At 46.6% G+C, this 26072-nt stretch overlaps 2 protein-coding genes across 3 annotated transcripts in view; both read right to left on the reverse strand.

Moving 5' to 3' along the window:
* Window positions 1-565: 565 nt before the first annotated feature.
* On the reverse strand, window positions 566-16728 carry RCC1L (RCC1 like). Of its 2 annotated transcripts, XM_085314848.1 has the most exons (11): window positions 16372-16727; window positions 15354-15483; window positions 13532-13660; window positions 12583-12649; window positions 11232-11283; window positions 9838-9922; window positions 8583-8764; window positions 6291-6375; window positions 5011-5184; window positions 3642-3727; window positions 566-1993 (listed from the first exon to the last, which is right to left on the reverse strand). In XM_085314848.1, exons 1-11 carry the CDS (start codon window positions 16654-16656, stop codon window positions 1916-1918), a joined length of 1353 nt encoding a protein of 450 aa, XP_085170974.1. In that variant the 5' UTR covers window positions 16657-16727; the 3' UTR covers window positions 566-1915. The 2 variants fall into 2 exon arrangements, with proteins under 2 accessions (XP_085170974.1, XP_085170983.1); XM_085314857.1 differs by lacking the exons at window positions 9838-9922; window positions 11232-11283; window positions 12583-12649 and having other exon boundaries at window positions 16372-16728.
* A 445-nt stretch (window positions 16729-17173) lies between these two features.
* NCF1 (neutrophil cytosolic factor 1) overlaps window positions 17174-26072 on the reverse strand; it is a 9748-nt gene continuing 849 nt past the window's right edge. The window contains exons 2-10 of the mRNA XM_085314631.1: window positions 25932-26066; window positions 25239-25404; window positions 24572-24627; window positions 24033-24155; window positions 22479-22586; window positions 21487-21604; window positions 20405-20512; window positions 18569-18711; window positions 17174-17745 (exon numbers count right to left, since the gene is read on the reverse strand). Coding sequence (XP_085170757.1) covers window positions 17627-17745; window positions 18569-18711; window positions 20405-20512; window positions 21487-21604; window positions 22479-22586; window positions 24033-24155; window positions 24572-24627; window positions 25239-25404; window positions 25932-26066 — 1076 coding nt within the window. The 3' untranslated portion in view covers window positions 17174-17626. The remainder of the gene's footprint in view (window positions 17746-18568; window positions 18712-20404; window positions 20513-21486; window positions 21605-22478; window positions 22587-24032; window positions 24156-24571; window positions 24628-25238; window positions 25405-25931; window positions 26067-26072) is intronic.

Genomic DNA, 26072 nt, shown 5'->3' on the forward strand with positions numbered 1-26072 from the left:
TGATAAGCTTCCTCATTCTACTTGCATGGGGCCAGCAAGACATGTTTGGGCAGCTTAGGTTAACCAAGTCACATATAGGAGAAGGTATGAATTAAAGCTAGTTTAATGGGAAGTCACAGCACTAAAGGCCTGTCACAACACCACCTATCTGCTTTGGCCTATGCCTCAACCCCCAACTAAAATACCAGTTACAGAGTAACATTAAAAGTAACTCTCTATATAACTGTTTCTGTAGACTTTAACCTTTCTTATATTTTTTGCAAAGCCCTCAGAGATATTTCAACCAGATAAAGCTTAGCCCTAAGTTGTGTCAATTACATAAGAACAGAATTGATACTTTTTTGGCTCCTTCAGCTGAATCTCTGTGAGAGTATGCGGTGTCCTCAGGGACCATGGATATATACCATGTCTACCACAGTATCAGTCCTGCATGTGTGGAGGCGTCTTAGTTGACGGAAAAGGTTACATCACTTTGTACTGAAATGTTTAAATTTAAATGCAGAGTGCAAGACAGAGCAGCTTGCGTGTGAAGTCAAGCTCAAGAACATTTCCATTACTACTGATATAAAGATTTTATAATCACTTTATTTAAAGCATATTAGCTTGGATTTTGTCTAAGTAATTTACACAGCGTAAGTATCCAGTAGAGAGAGGGAGGAGACACAGCTCTGATGTTTGCAGTACATCACAGGAAACAGTTTCCCACACTTCAGTGGGATTTGCTAAGTGGCTGCTACATCAAGAGTATATATGGCTGCTGGATCCCATCTCCTTTAGATAGTATGTCCTAAATGCACTTACCACAACTTCTCTCCTAGGAAGCTACCAAGAAACAAGGTTTTGCTGCAATTCTGCTTTTTGCCCATTAAGTCCCCTTCCCTGCTTAGGCACTACAGAAGAGGCTAACTAATTTAAAAAGGCTCTTTGTGACTGAGAGTCACTATACTGCCAAAGACACGAAAGAGTGCCGGGACTCCCCCAGAAATTGAAGGCAGTGGTTTGTGATCAGCATACAAAGGAAAAAGGCAGTTGAGGAGGAAAAAAAGCTCTGCTCATTTCAACTGCCTAACCACATCCATGGCTGGTGCTTAAGAGGGAGCTTTGTTCCTGACTTCTGTCCATAAATAGGTTAGATTCACCACTGTCAGTGTCTGTCAGTCTGTACACACAGCAACAGCAGTGTGGAGAGTATATGATTTATCTTCCCATGCTGTCTTATTTAACAGTAGCTTCCCCCAGCAGATAAGTCCTTACTCTTCCAGTTTAAGGAATGTGTTCTTCTTTGGTGTTCAGTCTTCAGAGTCCATGTGGAGAGCCTGCAAATGCCCATGATGAAAGCATACTATCTGCCTCCAGGYCACTAGCTGTGCCTCCAACATCCACACAGAACAACAGCCTGGGCAGAGCACAGCTGGTGGCAGACGTCAAGGACGGCTCGGCTGGATTCCAGAAGCCAGTGCAACTTCCCATCCAGAACAGAAAATGGTAATTAAAAAAGCTTTCTCCAGAGAAATAGTTTGTCTCAGTCCAATACTGACAGCAGAAAGCTGGTGACAGGGAGAGCCAGTCCATAAATGAATGTCCTGTGCTACAGATTTCATCTCATTCCAGTCTTCCCTGAGAGATATTTGTCATCCTTTTGCACAGAAAGACGCACCTCTGAGTCTGGGCCTCAGATTCTCCAGGAGCTCATCATGAATCAGCCAGAGCACTCCCTGCAGTCCTTCTCTCCTTGGAGAAAGTACTTCCTCCTGCAGCCAGCCAGACTGGAGCATTTCAATGATGCAGAGGAGACAACACATCCAGGTTGCCTCTGGAAGTCACTTCTTGCCCAGTTCCACGGAAAAGGTCTTCCTTTCTGAGAAGCTCATCACCACGTTCCCACATCTTCTATGCACAGTTCTGAGCAATGTTACTAAATAAAAGATTTAACTAGGCTTACCATATGATCAACTCCACATGCAACATCCACCACCTCACCGGGTACAGTCACCTGTATGAGACACACAAGAGTGGATTATTTCTCAAGCTGGCACTTTGCACCTGACACTTGTTATTTCTCATCCTTCCTCTACTTAACGTAGATGATAGTTCCTTTTGCAAAGACTTGCACCTAACAAAGTACTATCTTGAACACCCAAGGAAAGCAAGACTCAGCACCAGGCATGCTTAGGCATTGAGCTGTGCAATGCCATGTGCATACTAGAAGAAAATTCCCTTTCTCCCCTCACAGAAGCACATAAAGCTTTTTGAAGGACAGAAGAGAGGTCTAATCAGCAGACAGCGAGTAGACTGTAGCTTCAGCCCATCTGTTCAGAAGTAGAAACCGCAAGCCTGAACAGAGCATAATCCAGACAACAGGAAGAGAATCTGCCCAAGCATCACAAGGATCAGCCTCTTCTCTCACAGCAAGGACAGGCAGAGCATAGTTGAGGTTTTTGTCTCCGCCCAAAGGCGGTTTTTGCTTCGATGATAAGCAGACCCAGCACACTCACTAGTGTGATTATAGCTCTTTTGCTTAAAGTTGACTTCAAACTAAAGGGAAGCAGAGGCTACAAACAGCAAGATGCAAGTTCTTTCTTAGGCATAAGGAAGCGTAGAGACAGCTCAGAGTGGAAAGTTAAAGACAAGGTGCCTGGTAACTGTTCTTGTTTTGATACACTGCTGTAGTAACGCCACACAGGAGTTGGCCATTTGAGGGAACATATCTCTCGCTGTCCACTCTTAGGAAAATCCAGGTGTGCCATGCATGGTGAGCACAAAGAGAAGCTACTCAGCCACAGCAACGCAATTTTAGGCAAATGCTCCAGAATTGGTTTTTTTGTTCCTTTTTGAAAAGAGGGGAGAGTATGCCAAAAAACATCCACTGAAAGTTCAGACACAAAGAAGGAGACTCCAGGGTGGTCCAACTGATTGCCTGCCTCCTTTCCTACTTGGCTTTGGAGGAGACTAGGAACATCTGTTAGACTAAGTGCTGAAATCTAGAGCCAAACACTCTTTACACCCACAGAGTCTGGCTCCCAAAGCCATCTGAGAGAAGGGAGTGGAACTGGAAGCATTGCGAAACAGCTATGAAAACAGCTAAGTGGCTAAGTATCTCCTACTGCAACTACGCACACAGTTTGGTGACCCACAGCCACAGCTGCTTGATTTGCATTGATTTGCAAAAGGAGCAGGAGAAGGCAGCCTACTGCTATATGGACCTGCTTCCACAGTAGGGAAGCTGGTCCACCACAACTGAAATGTTCATCTAATTTAAATGCATAACTCAATCTTAGCAACCCATACAATAGTGAAATGGAGGCTAGAGGGGGAGGAAAGAAACAGTAAAGAGCAGCAGGAAGGAGACTGGGGATAGCAGGCAAATGAGAATGTTCACAAATGAGGGCATGGCACCAGCTTTGTTTTTGGATCTGAAATTGTACTGAACAAGCAGAACCAGAAGATGCAAGAATTTACAGAATCCTCCATCCCTGAATAGGCTAGACCAGGATCTCTGGTGAGGAACGCACTTATGTAGTCATTTTACTTTCACTTTTGAAGTTACTCACCAGAACTAGGCAGTAAAAGAGGTTTCTTGCCTTTCTGATAACAAAGGCTAGCTAAAGAATATATTCTTGCCTTAATGCCACTGTTCTTACCCTCCATGGGAAATACTGGTCTTCCGTTCTTCCAATTCCCAGGCATCCTCTTAGATTCTTGCCCCATACAAAGAGCTCTCCTCTGTCTGTAGAGAGGAAAAGGTGTGGGGGGGAAATAAAAAGATAGAGAATTAGTCATTAGAAAGGAAGTATTTCAGTATTTCTATCTGCTATACTGGCAAGTGTGGCTACAGGGGTTTCTGGAGAGTATAAAAGTTCATATATGCAGCATGAAAGCCACCAAGTTTAGTTTCAAGTACAATAAACTAACTTCTGCATGGGAAAATGATGGCTAAAGAGAAGAAAAGCAAACTGTGAGCACAAGTCTTTGTTTCCCCCTTTTACAACTTTGCTTTGGAATTTCATTAGAAGGAAGAAGAAAAGTGAACCATTTGTGTTGAAAGTTAGACAACTATAGTTAACCCCCATCAGCTATCAGCACAGAAAACAAGAGTAAGCAAGGTTTATTCTAACGATAACTGAGGAAAGTGGAACAAAAACATGTTCTACAGAGCTGGAGAGAGACCATTTCTTTTAAGCTCTTCAGTAAAACATGGAGATCTCAGAAGCATTCATATGAGCCCCGCAGCAGAGAGACAAGCAAAACAATCTAATAGCATATGTACGATTTAACTGGAATACAGTCTGCAGTGCTTCCTGAACAACAAAGGGAGACCAGCTACAAGCACCCTCTATGTCAAGTGTCATGTATACAACCTTCTCAACAAGGACCAAGGACGTTGGTAAATTATTTTTGCTATCAGGTACATGGGTTTTCTGTGCTGCTGCCCTCTACTGCCCATTTTTAATGACCTTCAGATTCAAAACTTCCTTTAAAGACTGGAATCAAATACACAGCATACATACCAGAGTATCACGTCCTCCACATGTTAAATGTGTCAGTTTTCTCCCCTTACATTGCTTCTGAGTTGGTCAGAAGGGCAAAGAAACCTTGACAATCTACCTCTGACTTAGACTAACTTTAGTTTGTCCATTTATCGCATAAATTGCTAATGATTCTATAGTGCAACTGATTTAACAATTATTCTGTACAAATAAGTGCAAAAACCACTCCTGGATTTCCTGAGATAGCTGTCCTTTTACAGAAGTACCACATCATCTTAAATAAACTTATGATTTTTAGAAGGAAAACTATGCAACACAGCCATATATTCACATCATAACAGGTTTTATCACAGCATTACATAGGTTTAGAGATCACCTAAATCCTTGCTGACACCTGTAGACATCCCTTCCTGTTACATTCCACCAGTGTGATGTAAGTTTAAGAAAGGCAAGATGGACTTTTAAGACTGCCAAATTAATGTGTCAGTATAACTTCTCCATGACCTCAGGACCAGAAACTTACTTGTAAGTGCTGCAAACTGGCTGAGCCCACAGCGAACGTGAGCAACACGGATGTCCGGATTGAAGTTCGACCAGCCAAAGAGGCTGGGTGGGATCATCTCTGGCACTGCTGTTTCTATTAGGTTTGGTCCTTTCCCAAGAATTCCATATCCCCAGACAAAAACATTTCCTTCATCTGCAATACAATAAGAACACATTCCCTAAGAAAGGCTGTGCTTGTGAAATTCATACCATGACCAAGAGTTAACCAGATCTAAACAGATATTTTCCCTTCTCCTAAAGCAGTCTAGTACCTTTTGGTTATTTAAAAGTAGCAAACATAAGTAGCAAACCAATGCACTCCCATCCAAATTCCTTGTTTTTTTCCCCCCCTAATCCATTTAAGCAGATCAAGCTTCACAGGCAAAATTATCCTGGGATGGGAAAAAAAGCCAACACTGTGGGCTGCACAAAATACTTCAACTTATTGTCTGATGGACAGAGGTTGAATGTTTTAATCATCATTACTTTTCCCTCTGATGTATGGCCAAACCAGTGATAGGCTATTTGCTCTGCCTGGCATTCCGCCTGAAGTTGGGCGCCTGGGAGAGGCAGCAGCTGGACAGCATAAAACAATAAATTGCTATGATTGCTAGCTCCTTTTGTGCAAAAAGCTCAAGTGTCTTGTCATCACAGAAACTCCATCATATATATTCAACTCTTCTTTGAGAGGATCCTTCCTCACAGGAGTTACAATTCTACCCCTCACTCCTTTCTTCGGCGACTTTCAAGCTGCGCTGCTCTGACCACTGGCAATCAAACAAAGGATTCAACAAGAAGCCTGTCGCAGAGTTTCACTGTTCTCAGAACTCTCTACTTTCCAGTCCATTTAATCAAGATTTATTTACATCGCAGATTTACATCAAGTCTGAAGGACTTTTCTCAAGTGTTTCCTTTACTTTTTCCATATGTCCATCTTCATTATAGGCCACACATGCAATGTGTGACCAGAGAACACGGGAACAGATCAGCAAGCAGCAACCCTGTTCTTGATCACATTAGACTCTCATGAGCACAAGTGATCACAATGGAACATACATAGCTTCCCAAAAACACATGCCAGGGAAAATATCTCTCCCAGTTTTTTTTTAAAGATTTTTAAATCACAGCTTTTTCAGTCTCCTGATTTTGCCATACAGATAGTACTCCTTTGTGTCCAGTAAACAAGATGCTTGATCAAATACATTACGACCCACCTACTGCATAGTCTCACACCAAAGAAAATAGCAGAAATGAACTCACCAGTTAAAACAATATTGCCAGTCCCTCCACATGCAGCCTCCTTTATCTTCCCAATCTTGAATGGCAAGTGTCTGGGAACATTCACCTGCACAAGGTTGAAAGTGACTCTTTAGAAACAAAGTAATAAACTGGAAGCAGACATACATTTTTTCTAACTCAAGTTCCGTTTACAGTTTACATACACTACACTTCTAACACGGATATCCTGCACTGCATGAATAATGGAACACAATTCACAAGACTGGGGGAAGAAGGGGAACCTACAAGAAATAATTAAGGCTAAAAGTGCCAAAGTTTAAAAAAGTTACCAGGTAGAAAGCACACACATAGGGCAACAAAACTGGAAGTGCTTAAGACCTGCTTATATCCCAGGCACTGTAAGCGGGACTGCTCAAGTAAGTCAACACACTTGCAAGTATTTGCAACAGACAAGATCACTAAAACTTGCTCTGTGTTGGCATTACTTGAACATACCAAGGGAAAACAGACGAAAAATCTCTCCTTAATTAGTATGGCTCAATACAACATAAACCTGCAGAGCCTGACACATGTCAGTGTCGACCTCAGATTTCACAGCTAATATCCAGCTCTGCCATTCCACAGTTTGGGCATTATCTATACGGTACCTGAAACTCCAGCTTTGGCAAACATGCCAGTAACTTGTTTCAGATCCCTCCAGCCCCAAAAATACCCAGCCAAGAAGCAACTACAGTACTGAACCTAATTGCCGTCTTCAGATCTTGCTAGTCTAATCAGTAATCAGCCCTACATTAAGGGTACATCAAAAGTAGCATGGAAAACAAAGTTACCTATTTTACTAAAACTATACTAAGGCAATTGTCTGTTCTTAGCTTTCTGCCAAGAACAGCTGAGTATTAATTAACTCTCTGACTCCATTTCCACACTAAGTACTATTATCTCAGTACTACAATGCTTAGTGTCTCTTTTCCTTTCTGGGAATCTTAGGGGTGCCTTACAAGAGACCTTCTGTTTTTATTTTAAAGTGGCAAAATTGTAGTCCCCAGGTCTACTAGCAAACAACAGTCCAATACTCCATCCTGTAGGTTACATGGCCTGAGGAAAAAAATTAGTCACAAGGTGATTCCCCTAACATGCCTTGAATAGAAATCGTTAAGTGTTCAAGAAGCTATACAAACAGCTGCTATTTCTAGCAAACGTGCATTAACTTCAGAAGAGCCAGAAGCAGGATTCTTTCTCAAAGATTCCTGGAACGTTTGGACTTTCCCCTATAATACTTTCATTCAGTTTTCCCTCACACTGAAGCCTAAGACTTAGAAAAGGGATATAATACATTACAGTACTACAAGAAACAGTATTACCTTTTACCAGTGCACCTGTCCGCAGTTTGAGCAATCTCTACTTATATAGAGTTTTTAAAAAGCATACAACAAACTCTTCTGAGACTGCTCCAAGCAGACAAGCCCCCGAGAGCTTTGGTCACACCACAGAATCAGTTTATAAACAGTCAAAGCAGAATTTCCCACTAAGTATTGCACAAAGTGTTAACCAACCCACTTCCTGGAGGATTTTCACAATGAACCTTAAAAACCAAAAAACAAACAAACAAAAAAGAAACAAGCTATGAAGATTTTGGAGTTAGCTATTTTGAAAGCTTTGTAATCAGTCAGAACTTGATCAGTACAATTATCTTCTGCCTTGAAATAATGAGATACTGGAAGTGAATGGCAGTATCAAATAGAGATTGAGAAATTCTCACTCGATTATTTTAGCATCTTTTCATCATCAGCTGCCTTCTGAGACGGGAGACAGGGTAAGGTGCTCTTACCCTGTCAGACTCTAAACAGAACCACAGAATCTCACAACTGCTGTTTGGAAGGGACTGCCAAAGATCATCTGGACCAATATCCTGCTCAAAGCAGGACCACCTGAACTGCTCTATTAGCCAGATGAAGAGACTAACTCTGGTCACAAAACCAGCACAGGCACTCAAGCTGGATTCTACTTTTTGTAAATTCTCTGGGCTGGGGGAAAGAGAACAGAGGGAGCGCACTTCCTTTATAACAGACAAACTGGGGAGAAGCGGCCCATCCCTGTGCCTATCAACAGTTGGGAATACATTATCCTACAGTTATACAACTATTTCAGACAGGTTGGTTTTGTAGTATAAGGGAAAAAACAGTCTGCTAGGGGGTTATATTGATCCATATTGCTGTTAAAAGAACTCAAAGCAGGAAGAAGTGAATAATTTTTAAGTCAGTGCACTGCAGCTGAACTGAAACATGTTAAAAACTTATTCTCGGGCCAGCTGACCTGTGTGGTCTCTGTGACAGATGCCAACTGCAGGTATTCCGAGTTTCCCCAACCAAAAAGTTCTCCTTCATCTGAAACAGCCAGACAACAGTCCCCATAGGAAGTGACCTGGATAATGTTAACTCCAGCAATGTCACCACGTAGCTTAGTAGGAACACTGGTGATATTGTAGTGTCCAAGACCTGAAAGGAAAAAAGGAGAGATGTGATGTATTTTTTCCAGCGATGCCATGAACTAAGGCCTACACAGGACCATTTTTTGTGTAATAAACCACTCACTTTCACTCCAACAGAAATATCTTTCTGTTCCTATCTGAATGACCACCTTCAGTGGACAAACAGCTACAGACATCAGTTCTGCTAGCCAAAGTAGGCAACATACCCCTCTGCAGTATCAATACCAACCTTACACAATCACACTTGGGAAATAGGCTAGGCCTATGTCTCTCTTTACTGCATGCATGAAAGTGTTAGAGAGGAATAACCCAAGCCAGGCAGACACCCTGAGAGAGGTGAAGATTCACAAACTGGCTGTATCCCATCTTCTTCAAGGAGGGCTGTAAGTCACAGCACACTTCACAAGCTATTTAGACAACAGCAGGTGAAGTGTCAAGAGATGCTGGGAAGCAAACACATTACATGACAAACAGCTGCCTGAACAAGAGGCCAGAATGAAGATGACCAAAAAAAAAAAAAAGAGAGAGAGAGAGAGAAGCACTAGTCTACAGTATATCCACACAAGAGAACCAGAGGAAGAACCAAGCTTCAGGGGCACCAGACAGAATAAACAGCAGGAAGGGCTTAGAGGAAGTCCTCTGACAGCAGGACAGGGGCCTGGCCAAAGATCCAGTGCTAATACAGCATTAGCAGTCAAAGGTCTCTGTCAGTTCAAAAGGAGAAGGAAGTAAAAGGAACCCTGAAACAAGAGAATCAGAAAGCAAAATCTGTACAGAACAGAGGAATTTTCACATGCCATCCCCACATGCCCTCACAAGCCTCACACAGTAAACAGTGTCACATTCTCCTCAGACTGCACGCTTGGATTGCCAACATGGCATCCTAAATCTCCTCTTAACAAGGAACTGATTTGTCTCAGTTTGGCTACACAAGGGCACTGAGAACATCTGCACATAGCTGGAAACATACTAGCCCCTTTCTGTTCACGTGTGCAAGACAAGTTTCATCACCGGTTCCAAGTCAACACAGCTTGCTATAGTTACCAATTCACTGAAAGGGAAGTTTAGCTGAGCTCCTACCTGTTTGTCCATCAGCTCCCCATCCACATGCATACACTGCACCTTTCTTTGTTCTAAACAGACTGTGGTCCTGCCCACACACAACCTGCACACAAATGAAAAGCCACATCTGGTCAAGAAACATGACATGTTCAGAACCGATTTAACGAAATATTACTGGCAGATAAATTGAACAATAAACCTCTGCTACCCCTATCAGCTCAGGCTTTGACCTTTCCCTCCAGACCAAATGGCTCTACACACCATGGGGAAGGCTAACAGCAGCATGATACAACACAAGAAACAGTGGAGTTTTCTTCCTAGAAAGCAATGCTGCACTTGATTTGTTCTGATATCCAGAATACAAAAAAACTGGGCAGCCCAACATAACAAAACAGCAGAAAGTAAATAAGATCTCCCTTCCCAGAGTGCTACCACATCACTCTCAATACCAGCTACAAACTACTACTGATTCCTTGCCAGGCAAGCGCTCTAGGAACACATCTGTTCTCAAATTGACATTTATGCTGAACTTCCAAACATGTCTGCCACAGGCTTGGCAGAAATTAAAGCCAACCTTTCAAAAGCAGAGCCTAAAAATCAGCCAGACATTAAAGGGATTTAACACACAAGAGATTGATGATCTAATAATATTAAGCACTAAAGTGCTTTCATCAAGGTAAAAATAGGTCTCAGTTATTCAACTCCTCTGGAGAAAAAAAAAAAAAAAACAAAAACAAACAAAAAACTGCCATGAAAATTGTAAACAGAAGTTTAGGAGCCTACTTTCAAATATAGTTAGGATGTGTCACAACTCGCTTTCATCTCATTTGCCTAGCTCAGAGACTCTTGCTTTCTAGAATACCACATGGAACAGAAGCAATGTTTGCACACACTACAGTGGCATAGACATTAGCAGACTGCTCCTGTGCACAGATACACTGCAGCTGTGTGCAGAACCACTGGCATTTATGCTGCTCTGTAGTCCTTTGCTCTCCCAGACACTTAGCTTATGGAAGTGCTAGGTAGTCTAAGTGGATGCTCTCAATAGCTTGCTTTTGAAATGAGAGACAAAATTCAAAATAAAACAGTTCAAGTGATATAAAAGTGCCCAAAAGGAACAACAGCAAGAGAGCAGGAGAGGAAAAAACAACGTGTCAGAATGACCTCCTTGCCATGCAGGTGTTAGCTAGGAAGTCAAGCAAGCGCTGCTGCACTGGTATTTCCGCCCAATTCTTCAGTAAGTTTAGATCCTATGTTGCCATTTGCAACTACTCAGCAAAGCCAGGGAACAAAATGACATCTTGTGCTTTACATAAGCAACCATAGAGTAGCTCACTCCTCATTTCAAAAGGCTTCAACTAAGTGACAGACATCCTGATTTTCTGTTTAATTAGATTCAGAAGATTTCTTACCTGCACAACTCTGCTGTCAAACTCCTTCAGCTGATGAATTATATGGCTTTCACTGGACAACATCAATAATGACCAGAAAGAGAAAAGGCAACACAGAAGATTTCAGAGGATTGCAATGGAAAAACATGAAGGCAGATCTGCCTTTACTGAAAGCAACTTTGCCATTATAAGGAGAGGGAATTCTCTCATACATTCTGAGAACATAGTTTCACTGTACAAATGCCACAGAAAGGAGGAAAGTAATTTTTCATTATCTCATTTAAGAAGTTGAAAACTGTCACTTTTTAAATGTAGTATTTCAAGGGGATATGGAATAGGGGTCCTCAAATRCATTCCCTAGACTGGAATGAGCACAGACATTAGATAATACTGCATTACCAATCTAAAACACTAGCCTTAACTAGAAATCTTTCTGCGTGTCATTTCACAAAGGAAAAAACCTGTGGCAAGGTCGAGTACAGCAGCACCATGAGTATCCACTGGAGAAAGCAATAATGGACAACAGAAAACTGAACAGTCCTGAAAAGACTGAGAAATCAGCTGATGTTGCAAATTAAATTCCAAATAACAAACAGAATAATGTTGGTATCCGTTTCATTTGTTCATAAAAATATAAATTCTGAACAATCCAATCACTAACCGATTTCAGCACAAAGATGAAAAAGAACTAGCTGAATTACAGGTATTTTCTTACATTTTTCAGGCTCCATGACTTGTGAATCACACATAGTATGTTCACACAGCAAACAAGTTTTGTTTAAGCCCTACCAGGGAATCAGTTAACTTTTAACATATTATTCCCATTCTCCATTTATGTCACTAATGTCTTACAGAGCATTTTAAAAAGTTGAAAAGTTGCTTTGCTGTGGCCCATGAAACCCTATAAAGGAAAAGCATTATTACAAATGTTCTCTCTCACTTACAGGTTCAAAGGAAATAAAACAGATTCAGCACAAGGACATCTCTTCCAAGATTAAATGGCATTTCTAATCCACCCTCATAAATATTACTTGCACATCTCCTCTGAAAGGTTAAAGGGAAAAAGAATGACTATTAATGTGAACTGTCTCAGGCTATTTATGAACACTGGACTTGTTTACTGCACTCCATGGAAACTGTTGTGGCCTGATGTCTATTTGTATTTTGTGACCATGGCCAGAGTGCTTGCACCTTGTTTAGGTTTAAAGCCAGCTCCACCCCTTACAGGATATCTGCAGCATAAAAGTTTGTTTTCAGGCTCCTTAAACAGTATCCTTTTACCTTCTTATTTTTCCCTCTTCCAGGCTTTTCTGAAGGATTGTTTTAGCAACAATGTTCTTCTTAAAAATGTTTGGATTCTTTGAAGTCTCACCTGTAAATTTCATCTTCAACAACTTTCCTGCCACACTGTCCATAAGAGTTGTTCCCCATGCTGAAGACTGAAAAACAATGATAAGATGTTCCAGTCTGATTAATGTCTAACCTCGTAAGAGTCCCTGTGCAGGTACACAAAATATTTTCATGAGGTCCTTGGTACGAAAGGTTGAACATAGTCCTGTAAAAGAGACCTAAGCTTTCTTCAACCAAGCACACTTGAATTTAAGTGACAGAATCCATTTTAGGCAACAATAACGAGGCAACACTGTTGCAGGCACTGTAGCAGTACCTGGAGCCCATTGGCTGTTTCTTGGTAATTGCCTAGTTCATCCTGCCGTTGCCAAGGAGACTCAGAAATAGATCAGCATTCCCAAAGGAGCATTAAATCAACCAACCAACCAGCTCACCCAGTGATAAGCAGCACTGGATCGCTCAGGACAGCACTGAAACCACTGCACCAGAGAATTCCCAGCAAAGTCACAAGCCAATTCACAAAGAGGATCTTCTGTATAAAGGTCTACTAATTCACTGCTTTTATACATGCTGAACTCTAGGGCTTCATGGGGAAAATAACACAGAAGTATCGGCATAGCCATCCAAAACGGAATCCAAAAAACACATCTGACTGAGCAAGACAAATAGCCTACACTTAAAAAAGGCCTGGGGCTAGATAAACTAGACATATTTTTCAATATTAGCAGTGAAAAAGCTTCCAATGCATTTGCAGCTTGAGCCGAACAGAACATAGAGCTCAATGCAGAGTTATCAGCTCAGGGCTCTCCCTCCTGGGAGCAATCCCACAGGGACTAACAAACACATCACATTTACAGTACAGCCAGCCAACGTGGTGTCCAGTTTTAAAGGACAGAAGACAATCTTTTTCAGGGTTTTTATGAAAGCATAGATTCAGGTGTCCCTTGTCACCAGCAAAAAGGATGCTATACCTCCTTCGCTATCTGTCAGAATCAGGGAATGAGCTCTTCCACAGGATACTTGCAAGACTCGGGTCTGCTGCGGCTTCTCCAGTGGTAATGCAATTGGAGATGGTTCCAAGACATATTCGTAGCCTTTAGCTTAAAAGAAAAAAAGAGAGAGAGAGAGAGAGAGAGAGAGAGAGAAGTTAAAAGAAGAAAAGTAATTAAAAAGTCAGCATCTTCCAAAACGCAGACTAATCATGTTGCAGGTTATGTTGCAGACATCGATTCCTATTTTGTTACAGAAGCAGATGTATTTCAGAAAGCAGGAACACTGGCCCAAATAAAAGGGTGGCTAAGATTTGTCATGGGGAGGAAGAGACTAAAAACATCCCTGATGCCTGAAACCAGCAATCACTGCGAAGTCAAAAATCCACTATACCCAGGGGCTGCCTGGTATTAAGGCTTCAGGTGGCCAGAAGTGAGAAATCTAGACTTACAGCGTATGTTCAACTACTTTGGTGAACAGGGCTGGATTACTAGGGAGCTTAATGCTAAGCCCAAACTTCACTATTCTGAGGAACTGGGAATTTTGCAAATGAGGTGCAATAGCAAACAATCACAAAAAGACAGCATGAAAGGTGAACAGAAAGTCTTAGAGCTTCATCTTTAAAGAACAGTGGATTAAAGGTCCTCTCAGAAAGGGGAATACAAAAAAGAGAAGCTAGCACGGCTCCACAACAGATCAGAGATCTAAGATTTGCGAAAGAAAATGACAAGTTGTACTAGAAAATATAGATTTAGTAACACAAGAAGAATACGCAATCAGTTATAGTCAATGAGGGTGGGGTTGGGAGAAAAGGCAAAACCCAGCAAGCGCTAGGCAAAAGTTTAAGGAGAGATTAAGGGCTTTTATATGTATACCAAAGCAAGCCACTACAGCAAGTGAAAGCAAATCCCAAAGGATCCAAGGCAGTGTTCTGCTCACAAGTACTTTAGTTCAGCTGAAAGCAAACAGAAAACCTGCATGAACCCTTGGAAATCTATACAGTATTCTAGCAGCAATGCACAACAATAACATCACTGTAAACCATAGCATTCTGCATAGTAGCAGCAATTTTCTTTTTGTTCTCCTCAAAGCTTATTCTTTGGCTGGTACCAGATACACGAATCCTTCTCTATAGGAGAAGAGGGAAAAAGCTGTTTTTAACATAATTTTCCCTAAGCGAGAGGCAATTTTTCAAAACCTAACAAGCTTTTTACATAGACAAGAATTCTATAAGGGAATGAATTTTGTATCTGCCTTAGGAGGAAGGTGACATTTTCCAGCACAGAAAACATGCTCTGAAACGCGTATGACATTCTGAAATGACTGAATGAAAAGATCTCTGCAAGAAAGGAAATTAGTTTGCAGATATGAGAGAAGAAATTAGTTTACAGATATGAAGGCAAAAGAAAAGAGCAAATCATCACACCAAAACCACTTTATTAACTAGTCTAGCATACTGTCCAGTAACAAACTGCACACACTCAAAGCAACACCATACCCAACAAGACACATTTGCAGAATAAACAGTTGTTTAGATCTCAGTTACATCTGAAGAGAAGCGCAGTACAGAGAAGTATGTATGGACCACGTATTTACCTACCATAAATAAAACCAAGCTCTGAAAAAAGAAAAAAAAAAAAAAAAAAAAAAAAAAAAAAAAAAAAAAAAAAAAAAAAACAGTCCCAACAGAAACCTGCCCCAAAGGTTGCTGTATATCTTTCATATCTCCTAATCCAAAGTTTCCCACACCATATGTATTCTGCAGTGCCACCCTGCAAGTCCTTACAAAATGTCAATCCTTACTTCGATCTCTCATGCTTCTCTGAAATCCAAGCTGRGAATCCTTGTTGAGGCCCATGCCCCATACTTTGGTAATGTCAGTGGTATTAGAGGAAAGCAGTGTGAATCCATAACCACAGGCAGCAGAGGATATCTTTGAAGACAAACAATAATTTTTTTTTAAAAAGTGTTCAGTTATAAACTACTGCTTAGAAATTTGACTCTTACAGATTATTTGTTCATTGACATTCATCTTTATTTAGATCATGTCCAAATACAGCCCAAATTCACGACCAACTGAATCTTTACAAAAACAATCGTAAACACTCTTTAGTGTTAAGCACAACAGCCTAAACACAGGCTTGGCATTACTGCTTTAGGTTGTTGTTCTTATAGGTGTACATCTTCAATCTACTTTTAATTATTTTAGACCCATTCAAACACAACAACAAGAGCTACTTACAGATCCTCAGCAACAAGAGATTAAGAAAAAAAAGACACATTAAGGGAAAACCTTTTCCCCGTTCTACTATCACTCTGCTTAATAAAGTCCCGGACAAAAACTCAACTTCCTTGAGTTGATGCTTGAAGCACAGCATGTTTGAAACACAGAAGAGAGAAACTAACATTGTTTTCAACATGACCTTCTAATTTCTTCAGGTGCAAGTGACTAGGAGAGCAACTGACTACATGGGGATCTGCTTCTCCAGTAATTAACTTCCTCTCCCCCCTTGCTCTGCTAGAGTCTGACAAGAGACTGCATATACGGGCCAAGCTGTCTGCTCCCACGATACAGTTATATCAGAAGTCCTCCTGACGGACATAAGTGTATCAAGGAAAAGAAGTCACGGCAATATTATTAAACTTGATAACTTAACACCTTTCAGACACAGAAAAGGGAGAAATCTCTCTTTTTTTGGACAGCCAAGCCGCCCTAGCACTTTAAAAAAAAGATCCCAACAGCGGCCTGTGGTGGTGGAGGCCCCGCACACACGAGGCAGCCGCAGGACGGAGCCCGGGGTCCTCCGTGGGTCTGACCCACCTTCTCCTCCGTCTCCAGCCGGTAGGGCGTCGGCTGGATCCGCCGCGGCTTCTTCCAGCCCGCGTCCGGCTTCACGAAGCTGGGGACGCCCAGGGCGCCCGAGTGGCAGAAGCCCCACACGAAGACGCGGTCCTTCCGCCCGGCCGCCTTGCCCACGTACTGGAACACGGGCGCGGCCTCCTCGGCCTCCCGCAGCTGGCGGACGCTGCGCGGGCCCGCCGCCTTGGCCAGAGCCCTGCAGAGAGGCGGCGGCGGCCGCCGCGCTCCGCGCAGCGCCCCCCACATCGCCGCCTCCCCGCGCCGCTAGGCCCCGCACCCCCGCGCCGCCGCCATCTTGCCGACCTTTCCACTGCGACCTCGCGGGTCACGTGGGACGCGCGCGGCGCAGAGCACCTCCCTGCCCGCTTCCGTGACGGCGCGAGGCCCTCCCCCGCCCCGCGGAGCTTGTTTCTTAAAAGGGCGACACCAGCCGGCGGGGGTGGTGGGACCCGCCGCACCCAAGCCTAACTGCCCACCCGCGAGCCGCCCGGCGCAGCCACGGACTCGCTGCCCCGCGGCCGGCCGCGCCTCGGCGCGTAGCGGCCTCTGCTCCGCAGCCCGCCGCTCCCGCTGGAGGCAAGGGAGGAGGCCCGAGGCCCCCCGCGCCTGGCAGCGCCGCCGCCATTTGGCGTCCGCGGCGGGGCGCTCGGAGGCGCGCGGCTGCCGCGGTGAAGCGCGGCCCCTCCCGCTGGCGCGGCCGTTGATCGGCCGTTTGGCCGGGTTAGTAAAAGCGCTGAGCTGTAAAAAGCACGGAAACGCGGTCGAAACGCGCCTTTTCTTGCCATGTTTGTACAGATTATTTACATGTTAGCTCACAAGTGTTTTCTCACGATAAGCCCCGACACGCTTTCTGCAGAAAGCTGGTAATTGGCGGACGCCGTAAAATCGTTCAAAATACAAATGAGGGATAAAAACAACAAGAAAAGGAGCCTATTGATCAAGAATATCTCCGGCAGGCTCTGGGGATCCTCAGCCCCCAGAAGAGCCCGCGGAGCGGTGCTCGTGCGGTTCCTCGTGCTGCATCGAGGGCACCTCAGACGTGTTAACGCTGCTGAGTTACTGTGGGGCTCCCGAGCTTGCGGTTCCCCACGGCTTGCGGCTGTTTTCAGAGCCGTGCAGATTCCCCGGCAGAGTTGCCTAGTCTCTGAGTCTCTTTTTGCACAGGAGCCGGCAGAGGGAAAGCCTCTGCCTGCTTGGTGTTGGGGGGCCGAGGGCCTCACATGATCTTTCTCCTGGTGCTCTCCGTACAGCGATTCATGATGAGGTCTTTGCTGGGCCGGGGAGGAACAGCGGGTTGAGCCTTCGACCTGTTTTCTTCCTGCTCATCTTTCTCAACTACGGGTAAAGCAGACATAGAGGTGGGTCAGAGCTCTGTACCACCCCATGCCTTCACATAAAAGTTCAAGGACTTCCTGTTTAAAGAACATAAATCTTCCTGCTGCTTCCCTTCAGTCCCTGGCTTGGGATGCTCTCTGATGGCGACAGACAAGCTTTCGTTCCCCGCCGACCCCCGCTCTGCTGAGCTGCTCGGCGGCAGTCAGTCAGCATCAGGGCTCCGGCCTTGTCCCGGGGGTCAATGTGGGCCCACCTCGCCCCCCACCCCAGAGCCCTGTTCGGGTGGGGCTCAGCACTAAGTCTGCGCTAGGAGCCGCCCTCCCGGGGAAGGTCTCAGATCCCACGCTGTGATCACCAGCCCGCTTAGGGGGGCTTCTGCTCAAATCATTAACCTCACCAGCAATGTCGTTCCTGCAGCCACCTCCCTGTGGGTGTGGGTGTTATCTCTGATAACAGAGATAATATACATGATAATGCAGTGAGGTTAGGGATGCGTGGAGGAAAGTGCAGGTCCTAAATGTGGGCTGACCTGATGGGAACTACTGAGGACAGGAGGGTCACTATTTTCTGGTCCTTCTTTGTCAGATTTATACACAGAGGTAAACAACCTCATCCCAAAACTCACTCCCTGCATGTGCTTTCCCCACAGGAGAAGAAGGCTGCACCAGCAACGTGTGACCTGTATGTGTAGTCCTACGGCATCATCTCTCATCCTGTGATGAAAGGAGAGCCAGAGCATCCCCTGTGGAGACTCTGTGGCTATAGGGACAGGCTAAGCCTTCGGGCATAAAATGCAGAGGGTTTTGAAGAAAAGAAGACTCACTAATAATGTTGGTCTTCTCCTTGAAATTGTCCTTCATATTTCTCCTGCTCTTGATATACTTCTTGCTGTTCCGCCTGTAGGTCTCCTGGCTGATCTGCTTCCGGCCCTGCTTGTGGATGCTTTTAGCATTTCGGATGGTGGATCTGCAGTGAGTCAGAAATGAAACTTTCAGTTTCCATTATTGCAGCTCTCACTCCACACACTTTCTCATTCAGGACTTCCCTGTCCCTACCGCTCGCCGAGACCTAGTGCAGATGGAGGCAGCGCTTCCTCTTTTGACTCCCCATACCCTAACATCTACTTTTCATTTTTGTAGTCAGCAGGTTAATGCCAGCCCCTGTGGACAGCCATTGGTGAGACATTATGTGCAAAGTGTTAGCAAGCAGCTGGAGCAGTGCTTTGGAAACAAATACTGACAGGTGAAACCTGAGCACAAGCATGGAATGAGATGATGGTGTTGCCAAGGAAGATCAGGCATAACGCTGAAAGGACGAGATAGGTCTGGGTTTTTTTCCAGTATCTGTACTGGCTGCAGCACGTGCATCTCTGGCCTAGCAGTGACCTCCTCCAACTCCAAGAATCAGTCCCTGGGCTAGGGGGAACAGAGTTTGGAGAGAGGCTTCAACAGGCAGCTCTTTGCACAATGTTGAACACAGAAGAGAAACTGCAGCAAGAAGTGAAAGCACAAGATGCKCCCCCCAGGTTGTGGGACTCTCCCCAGGCAGCTGAAGTGAGGCCACCACCTGATTCTCATTATTAGAGCCTGACAGAGGTGGTTTCTGTTGTCCATCCCACGTCTTTGTCATTGTGCTTGGCTCAGGGGCACCTGCAGCCTTTTGCTGAGCCCATCTGCCTTCAGCCTCTCCTCAGTTTCGACACAAACACATGCCCAGTTTCATAGCAATGTGTCAAGAGTCAATAGCTCTTTCCCACAGAGGCAGGTCTCAACCCTGACAACCAGACTCAAGCCTTGGGGTGCTCTGAGCCCGGACTCACACTTCAGCCTCTCCTTGGTTCGTACCATCTGAGTCTTCCTTCATTTCTCCTACATGCTGCCATGACCAGTGCTATAGAGACAACATTAACTGCTCCCCATGGAGGAGGTAAATCCTCTTGTCCTTGAAACAGGCCACATCACCTCCCCCAAGGGTATCAGTAAGCATCATTGCACTCAAATAGGTGGATTTATCTCATTTTACAGTGGTTCACAATCAATCCGTGCTCCAGCAGGGCTGGATTTTGAGAGATTTTGTAGCAAAGCTGCCCTGTTTTTTTTGTAGGTAAGAAAAGATACAGGCAAGCTCTGCCCTTTCTAGCAGTTGTCATTGCATCAGCATTAATGAGTTATTATTGCTTTTTATCTTTTTAATCAAAATAAAATCTCTTCCATTAGCTCAAATCCTCCCATCAGATTAGACCATTTGGCAGCTCTGATTAGTCAAATCTCTCCTCGCTCCTCAAAGGTTCAGGGAATGCACTTAGGAAGAAAAACCCAGTTTGAAAATTTAACAAGATTAGCCCAGAAAATAAACTTTGTAGAAGGACAAAGAGAAATACGTCTGACTGGAGGCCCTGTTGGAGCAAGACCCACATAGCCCTGCACCAGAAGTATTGGGCTGCCTCTGCTCCCAGGGAAGGCAAGGAACAGAGCTATTTTTGCTGGAATCCTACAGAATCTGCTTCTTGGTCACTCCTTCTTCTGGTAATAGGCAGTTCCCTATTACCCCAACGAGCAAGGGATGTCTCAAACCACTGTCTGGTTTCATTTCATCCCCTCCTTTAAAGAGCTTTCATCTTCCTCCTTTACTCCCTCCTTTGCTCCTGAGGCTTTCCTACCTCCGAGGAGGGGCGCTTCGGTTCCTCAGCTCACTCCTCACGGGGCTGTTCTGTTCCCCAGATTTCTGCAGGTACATGGAAGGGAAATAACCTGTGGTTTCATCCTTCCTGCAGCATAACACAAAGAAAAGTTGCTTGCAGTCACAGCTCTTTGATCACCACAGCTCTGTGCCTGTCCCAGGCAGGCTCAGTGATGCTGGGGGGGATTAGTTCTCATGACCGTGATGTTGCTTGCAGGGATGGGAGCTTGCGCTGTTCCCCCAGCCTGTCTCCTTGTGGCTCTCCCTGAAAGTGTGTTTTGAGTCCCAAAAGCAAGCAGCTTGCAGGATCAAACAGAGCAACAGCTCACATCATCAGGGCCTCATTGGCTTCTGTTACCTCCCACRGGGTTTTTACCAGGCTCCTCAAGCATAGCTCAGGGCACTCTTGCCAGACAGCTGCTGTTTGCCCAAGAAACGCTCCCCAGCCTCTGTCCCAGCTGCGTCCTCCAGCCTTTCCACAGTCCCACCCTTCTGTATTCAAGTCAGCAGCTTCCCCAATTCCCTGCTCAGCCCCACAGCAGATTATACATTTGGCTCCTGCTTTCAGTTGCTGCCTAACCCCGGTACATCTGCAAATGCTGTGAAATCCTTCTGGTGCCACTTGTGAGGGCACAGGCGGGGGTGGGAGGAATCCCCTGGGTTTATAGCTGTTACTTGTCCCTGCTGCAAATGTGACTCTCCAGAGCACAAATGCAGCCGGAATCTCCTAGGGAAAGTCCAAGTCTGCAGGCCAAGGCCAGGGTAGAAGATGATGTTTTGCAAAGCAAAACATGCCAGAATACTTAGAGGTACACAAAATAATAGATACACTTTTTCATCTGCCTCATTCTTGGATGTATCTGAACCACTGGTAGAGGAAGCAYCAGCCACAATGTCTAACATTTAGCAAAGCCGGAAGACTGCTAGAAGCAGTTCTGCAAAAGTGAGGGCAGTGGCAACAAATAGCCCATGTATTTCACAGACCAGCCGTGGAGAATGACAGGTTTTTCCCTTCCCTCTCCCCAAATCCCACTTGTCTGATTTATTTTTGGCATCTCTCACCTGATGACCCACCAGCCATCAAGTAGCTTGTGGATGACTTCTATAGTATCACCCTCTTTGAGAGTCAGCTCATCCTCCTCARTGGCAGTGTAGCTTTTCTGGACAATGTAGAGCTCACCTATGTACACAAAATTGGGACAGGTTTATGGGTGGGTTRGGTGTTACCTCCATGTGGTGCTGCCCCCACTGATGGCCTTTCCAGCCACTGAGGAGAGAAGGCACCACAGCATCCACTCCAAATTTTATGCAAGAYCAGAGTGCTTCAAGTCTCCGAGTTTGGGTTCAGACTTCCCCCAGCCTTGTTTCCGCCTGGGCTCAGTTCAGGCCCCTTCAGCACCCAGTAGAGAGTAGAGTGCAAGTAGTGGAAGTACAGTATATCTGTGCTGAAGAGTATGTTTATAATTCAGGTCATCAAATGAGGAACAAGGAAGTGTTGTGCTAATAGAGTTTGTTACAGTGTTTTGAAAACCACAGAGATGAAGCCATAAAAAAAATAAGCATGAGTTTTTAAGGAACCTTTATCTGTTCTGTGCAACAGGGACCCACTATCATGGTGGAATGACGCAGAGTATAGATAAGAAGAGTACAGAAGCTGAGTGCTAGAAAAAAACTGTGCCTCAGCTCRGATGCTGCACTTTCCTCATTTGCTGATGCAGCAACACAACATGCATCCAGCYAGCTCAATACACCCACTGGCAGGAGCTAAAATGAAGATGTGCATCTACAATGAAACAAAACAAGCATCTAATGCTGAGCTGTAAGTCACAGGAAGCTCCTGAGGTTGAAAGTGAGGCACCAAACTATTAGATTTATCCCTTCTGCAGCTTCTACAGCAGTATCTCCATGCCCAACAGTCCTGCCCCAGACTGTCTGAGTGAAGACATGACATGAATCACCTTTAAAGGTTTAGGCAGGAGCTGTGTGGCAGGAGTGACTCCAGGCTGTTTCTAGCCGGAGCTCTCATGGATATTCTGGTTATCTGAACATATTACCTGCATAGTTGGGCTCCTGCTCTTCAGATTCATCAGGACCATCCATTGGCTCCAGATAGGCAGCTGGCACCCAGCCCCGCTTATTCTTTAACTGGCAAAACCACCAGCCTGTAATGAAAACAGCCGTGGGCAACAACCCAGTCAGTACTTCCTGCTGATGGACCCTGCAGCCCCCACATTGAACCAGCAAGGAGCCTRTGTCCAGATGTCAGATGGGGGAAAGAAAGAAGTGCAGAGGGAGATGCATGGACCCCACAGTGAGCAGCAAGCCAGCCTCTTCTTTAACCCTCTCTAGGGTGTGATTAATCTCAGCTAACTTTAAACACCTATTCACCTCTGAGTGAGTCATCTCAGACCCTGGAGGGCAGGAGGAAACCGGTGCAAATTGCAGGGGAACACACATCTCCCTCCACTAACTACAGACAGAGTTTAGACAATGTCTCTCAGGGAGATGTCTGCATGCACCGTGACTGTCCCCAGTGAGGCCAGGTAATCCCTCCTGCAGGCTAGACAGTTGCAAATGCTYCCCGCCACCATCTTGACCGAGATATGGCTTACTTCACCCACCAGCAGGGACAGGAAGTCAGACATAACCAGCAYGAAGCAAAACTAAAATCACTGGCTGCAATCTTCTCCCCACCCAACAGGGTCTTTCTATTGCTTGTAGGTTGTGTCAGAAGGAGCAGAGAGGGAATGGTGTGCAGAGGAAAACAGTATAATGGTATGGACAAGCACAGAAACAGGCTACAAAGCCACCCAGTTTGGCTATGAGTTCAGGCACTTCCATTCAGTTGAGAAACATCTGGTATTTCCCTGGGTCTGTCCCCAACAAGGCAGCAAAGGAGCAGGCATATGTATGTCCACCAGTCAGAGGAGAAGGCACAGGGAGCAGATCTCTGCTTACATACTGTAACTGGGGGACTGGTTGGTTGATACTGTTTCCTCTTAGGCAGGAAACCTCSCATGCTGAGGCATGCGAGGAGGTTCCAGTGTTTTCTAGGATTGCATCATAGCCTTCCTGGCCAGAAGGTCGTCATGTGAATCCATGTGAATGTGACTAGTGCTCCAGCTGGATGAGAAGCTGTCAGAATTTTGTTGCCGTTGTTTATATTTGCTCTGAGCTTCTCCACTCCACCAGGAGACCCCACACAACGCAGCCTGCCACCTAATACCCCTTAACCAGGGCACCAGTGTAACTCCCTGGAGGTGCCATAGCCCCATGTTGGGAACAGAGCGGCGCTGTGCCGGGCATTCAAATCATAGAATCATAGAATTGGTAAGGTTGGAAGGGACCTCTGGAGATCATCTAGTCCAACCCCCCCCTGCTCAAGCAGGGTCGCTAGAGCATGTTAGACAGGGTTGCAGGAACAAGGACACCCCTTGCTGAAGCCCAGGCTTGAACCAGGGACCTCTAGATCTTTAGTCTAACACTCTTCTAGCTGAGCTAATGCCAGGTGCAAGGTAATCCTTGTCCCAGCTGAAATGCAGTGCAAGCCGAGGCTGACCCTCAGCGCTGCAGTTTGAGGGTGACTCTCCAGAACGACAGACACATACCACTCTCGCTCTTCTCCACGACATCCACCATCTCCCCAGCTTTTAGAGCCATCTCGGACTTAGAGCTTTTCTCGTAGTCAGCAATCACGCGGTACGTTTGCAGGACGATKGGACCTGTGATGTCTGTAGGGGAGAAGTGAGGGACAGCCACAGATGTTCCCCGCCACCTTCTTGACAGCCTTTATCCAGCCCGTAGACCAGAAATACTCTTTTTCAGCCAGGCTAAAAGCAATTTCCACAGCAGTTTAAAACACTTTCCCAGCTTCTTCTGGGCCCAAGCAAGTTGGATCCGAGGTTGTGGACTCAGTTGCCCCCAGGATGTGGTTTCCTCCCAGCTGTAGTATGGGCATAGGCAAGGCTGGGTTTTTTTGCCCCTCACACTGCTCAKTCAGGGGACCTGCCTGGGAACAGCTCTCCTCCCACTCAGCACTGCCCCATCCTCCTTGGAGATGCCCCTCTGCCTGCTGGGCTTTGCTGCTGCCACATGCTCACTGTGCTACGGGCTGGGCAGTCGCTCAAACTCCTTGGAGGCCTCTTACCAGCGGGGTTTTTCTTGGAGTCCTTTGGCAGGAGGAACACCTCAGGCTTCTTGATCCTAAAGGAGTCAGAGCAAAGTCAGCGCAGCACAACACACCCTTCCCCACCGGCAGCAGGTTCCCTGCCCCGCTTGCTGCGGGCTCCCTGGGAGGCTGATAAGGGGTGGAGGTGCTGAGAGCACGTTGCGGAGGGGAGCAGGGTGCTGGATGCCAGCGGTGCTGGCAACCATGGGCTGTGTGGCTGCAAAGCCCTGGGCCACGGCATCATGCTCACGCTCCTCCTGCACGCCTCGTGTACCCATGTCTCTCAAGGGCCCTTGTTCAGTGCTTATACACTCCATGGCAGGGGGGTGGTGCAGGCAATAGGAGAGGTCCTCAGCTTGCAAGCGTTCTCTGCACTACCAGGCCCACCGGCAGGCCCCTCAGCAGCAGGGGTGGTCCAGGGGGCACAGGGGGCTGCACGGCACCGCGTCCCAGCACCCCACGAGCCCCACCACGCCACACCGGAGCAGTGCCGCCAGCTTCCAGGGCCTTGGCCGGAGATGCTCCCCGGGACGCGGGGCTGCTCCTCCAGCCCAGACGTGTGGTGGGCAGGGTTTCGGACAGGACTGGAGACCGAGGTTGAGGCTGCAGAAGCTCAAAGCAGTGCTGGGGAGCCGCCTGTACTCACTGGCTGTCTGTGATGGGGCTCATGTCATCAGGCCTGACCTTGAAGAAGTTCACCACGTGCAGGCACCGGGAGATCTTGTGCGGCAGGTTCACCAGGGTGTAGCAGTACTCGGCCAGCGTGCCCTGCCGGTTCTGCGTCGTCCGCTGGCCGTCAAACCACTTGGGGGCTGGAGGAGAGAGGGACGGAGTCGAGGGAAGCAGGCAGGGAGCCTCATTTTTACGTTGTCCCGAGCAAGAGTGGGTCTGGCCACGTGGCACCCGATGAGGCGAGGGTGCGCGGGAGCAGAGCGGAGCCTCCCCCAGCCGCCGCGGCGCCCGGCGTGCGTGGGGAAACGGTGGGCGCCGAACACGCTCCCGTCGTGGCCACAGCCATTTTGCAGGAGCGCCGTGGCCACTGCGGAGGCTTCCTCCTCTTGCCGGGGCGGAGCGGAGGAAGGCGGCGGGGGCAGCCGGCGGCAGGGGCGGCCGGCGGCGCAGCGCCACCGGGCTTGCACGGCCCCCACGCGCCTCAGCCCTGGGGGGGGTGGAGGGGGACACCGGGGCCCTAACCCGACCCTCGCCGCGGCGTGGGACCCGGGGGGCTTTGCTGCGCCTCTGGGGCGGGTGGAGGCCGCTGCGGGGCGCCGGCAGCTGCTGGCCGCACGTGCGGCGAATCCGCTGGTCCTCGCCACCCCGCGCCGGCCCGGCCGCTTACCGGGCAGGTGAGGGATRATCCGGTTCTCGGGGTTGATGTCGCCGGACTCGATGGGGAACATCTCCTTCAGGGCTTTCTGCGGGGCAGAGCCGGGCGCCGCGGTGAGGACCGGCCCCAGCGCCGCGGCACGGCCGGCTTCGC

Source organism: Rhea americana, unplaced genomic scaffold (assembly GCF_003343005.1).
Source record: "Rhea americana isolate MKP2758 unplaced genomic scaffold, rheAme1 scaffold_111, whole genome shotgun sequence".
Taxonomy (NCBI): Eukaryota; Metazoa; Chordata; class Aves; order Rheiformes; family Rheidae; genus Rhea; species Rhea americana.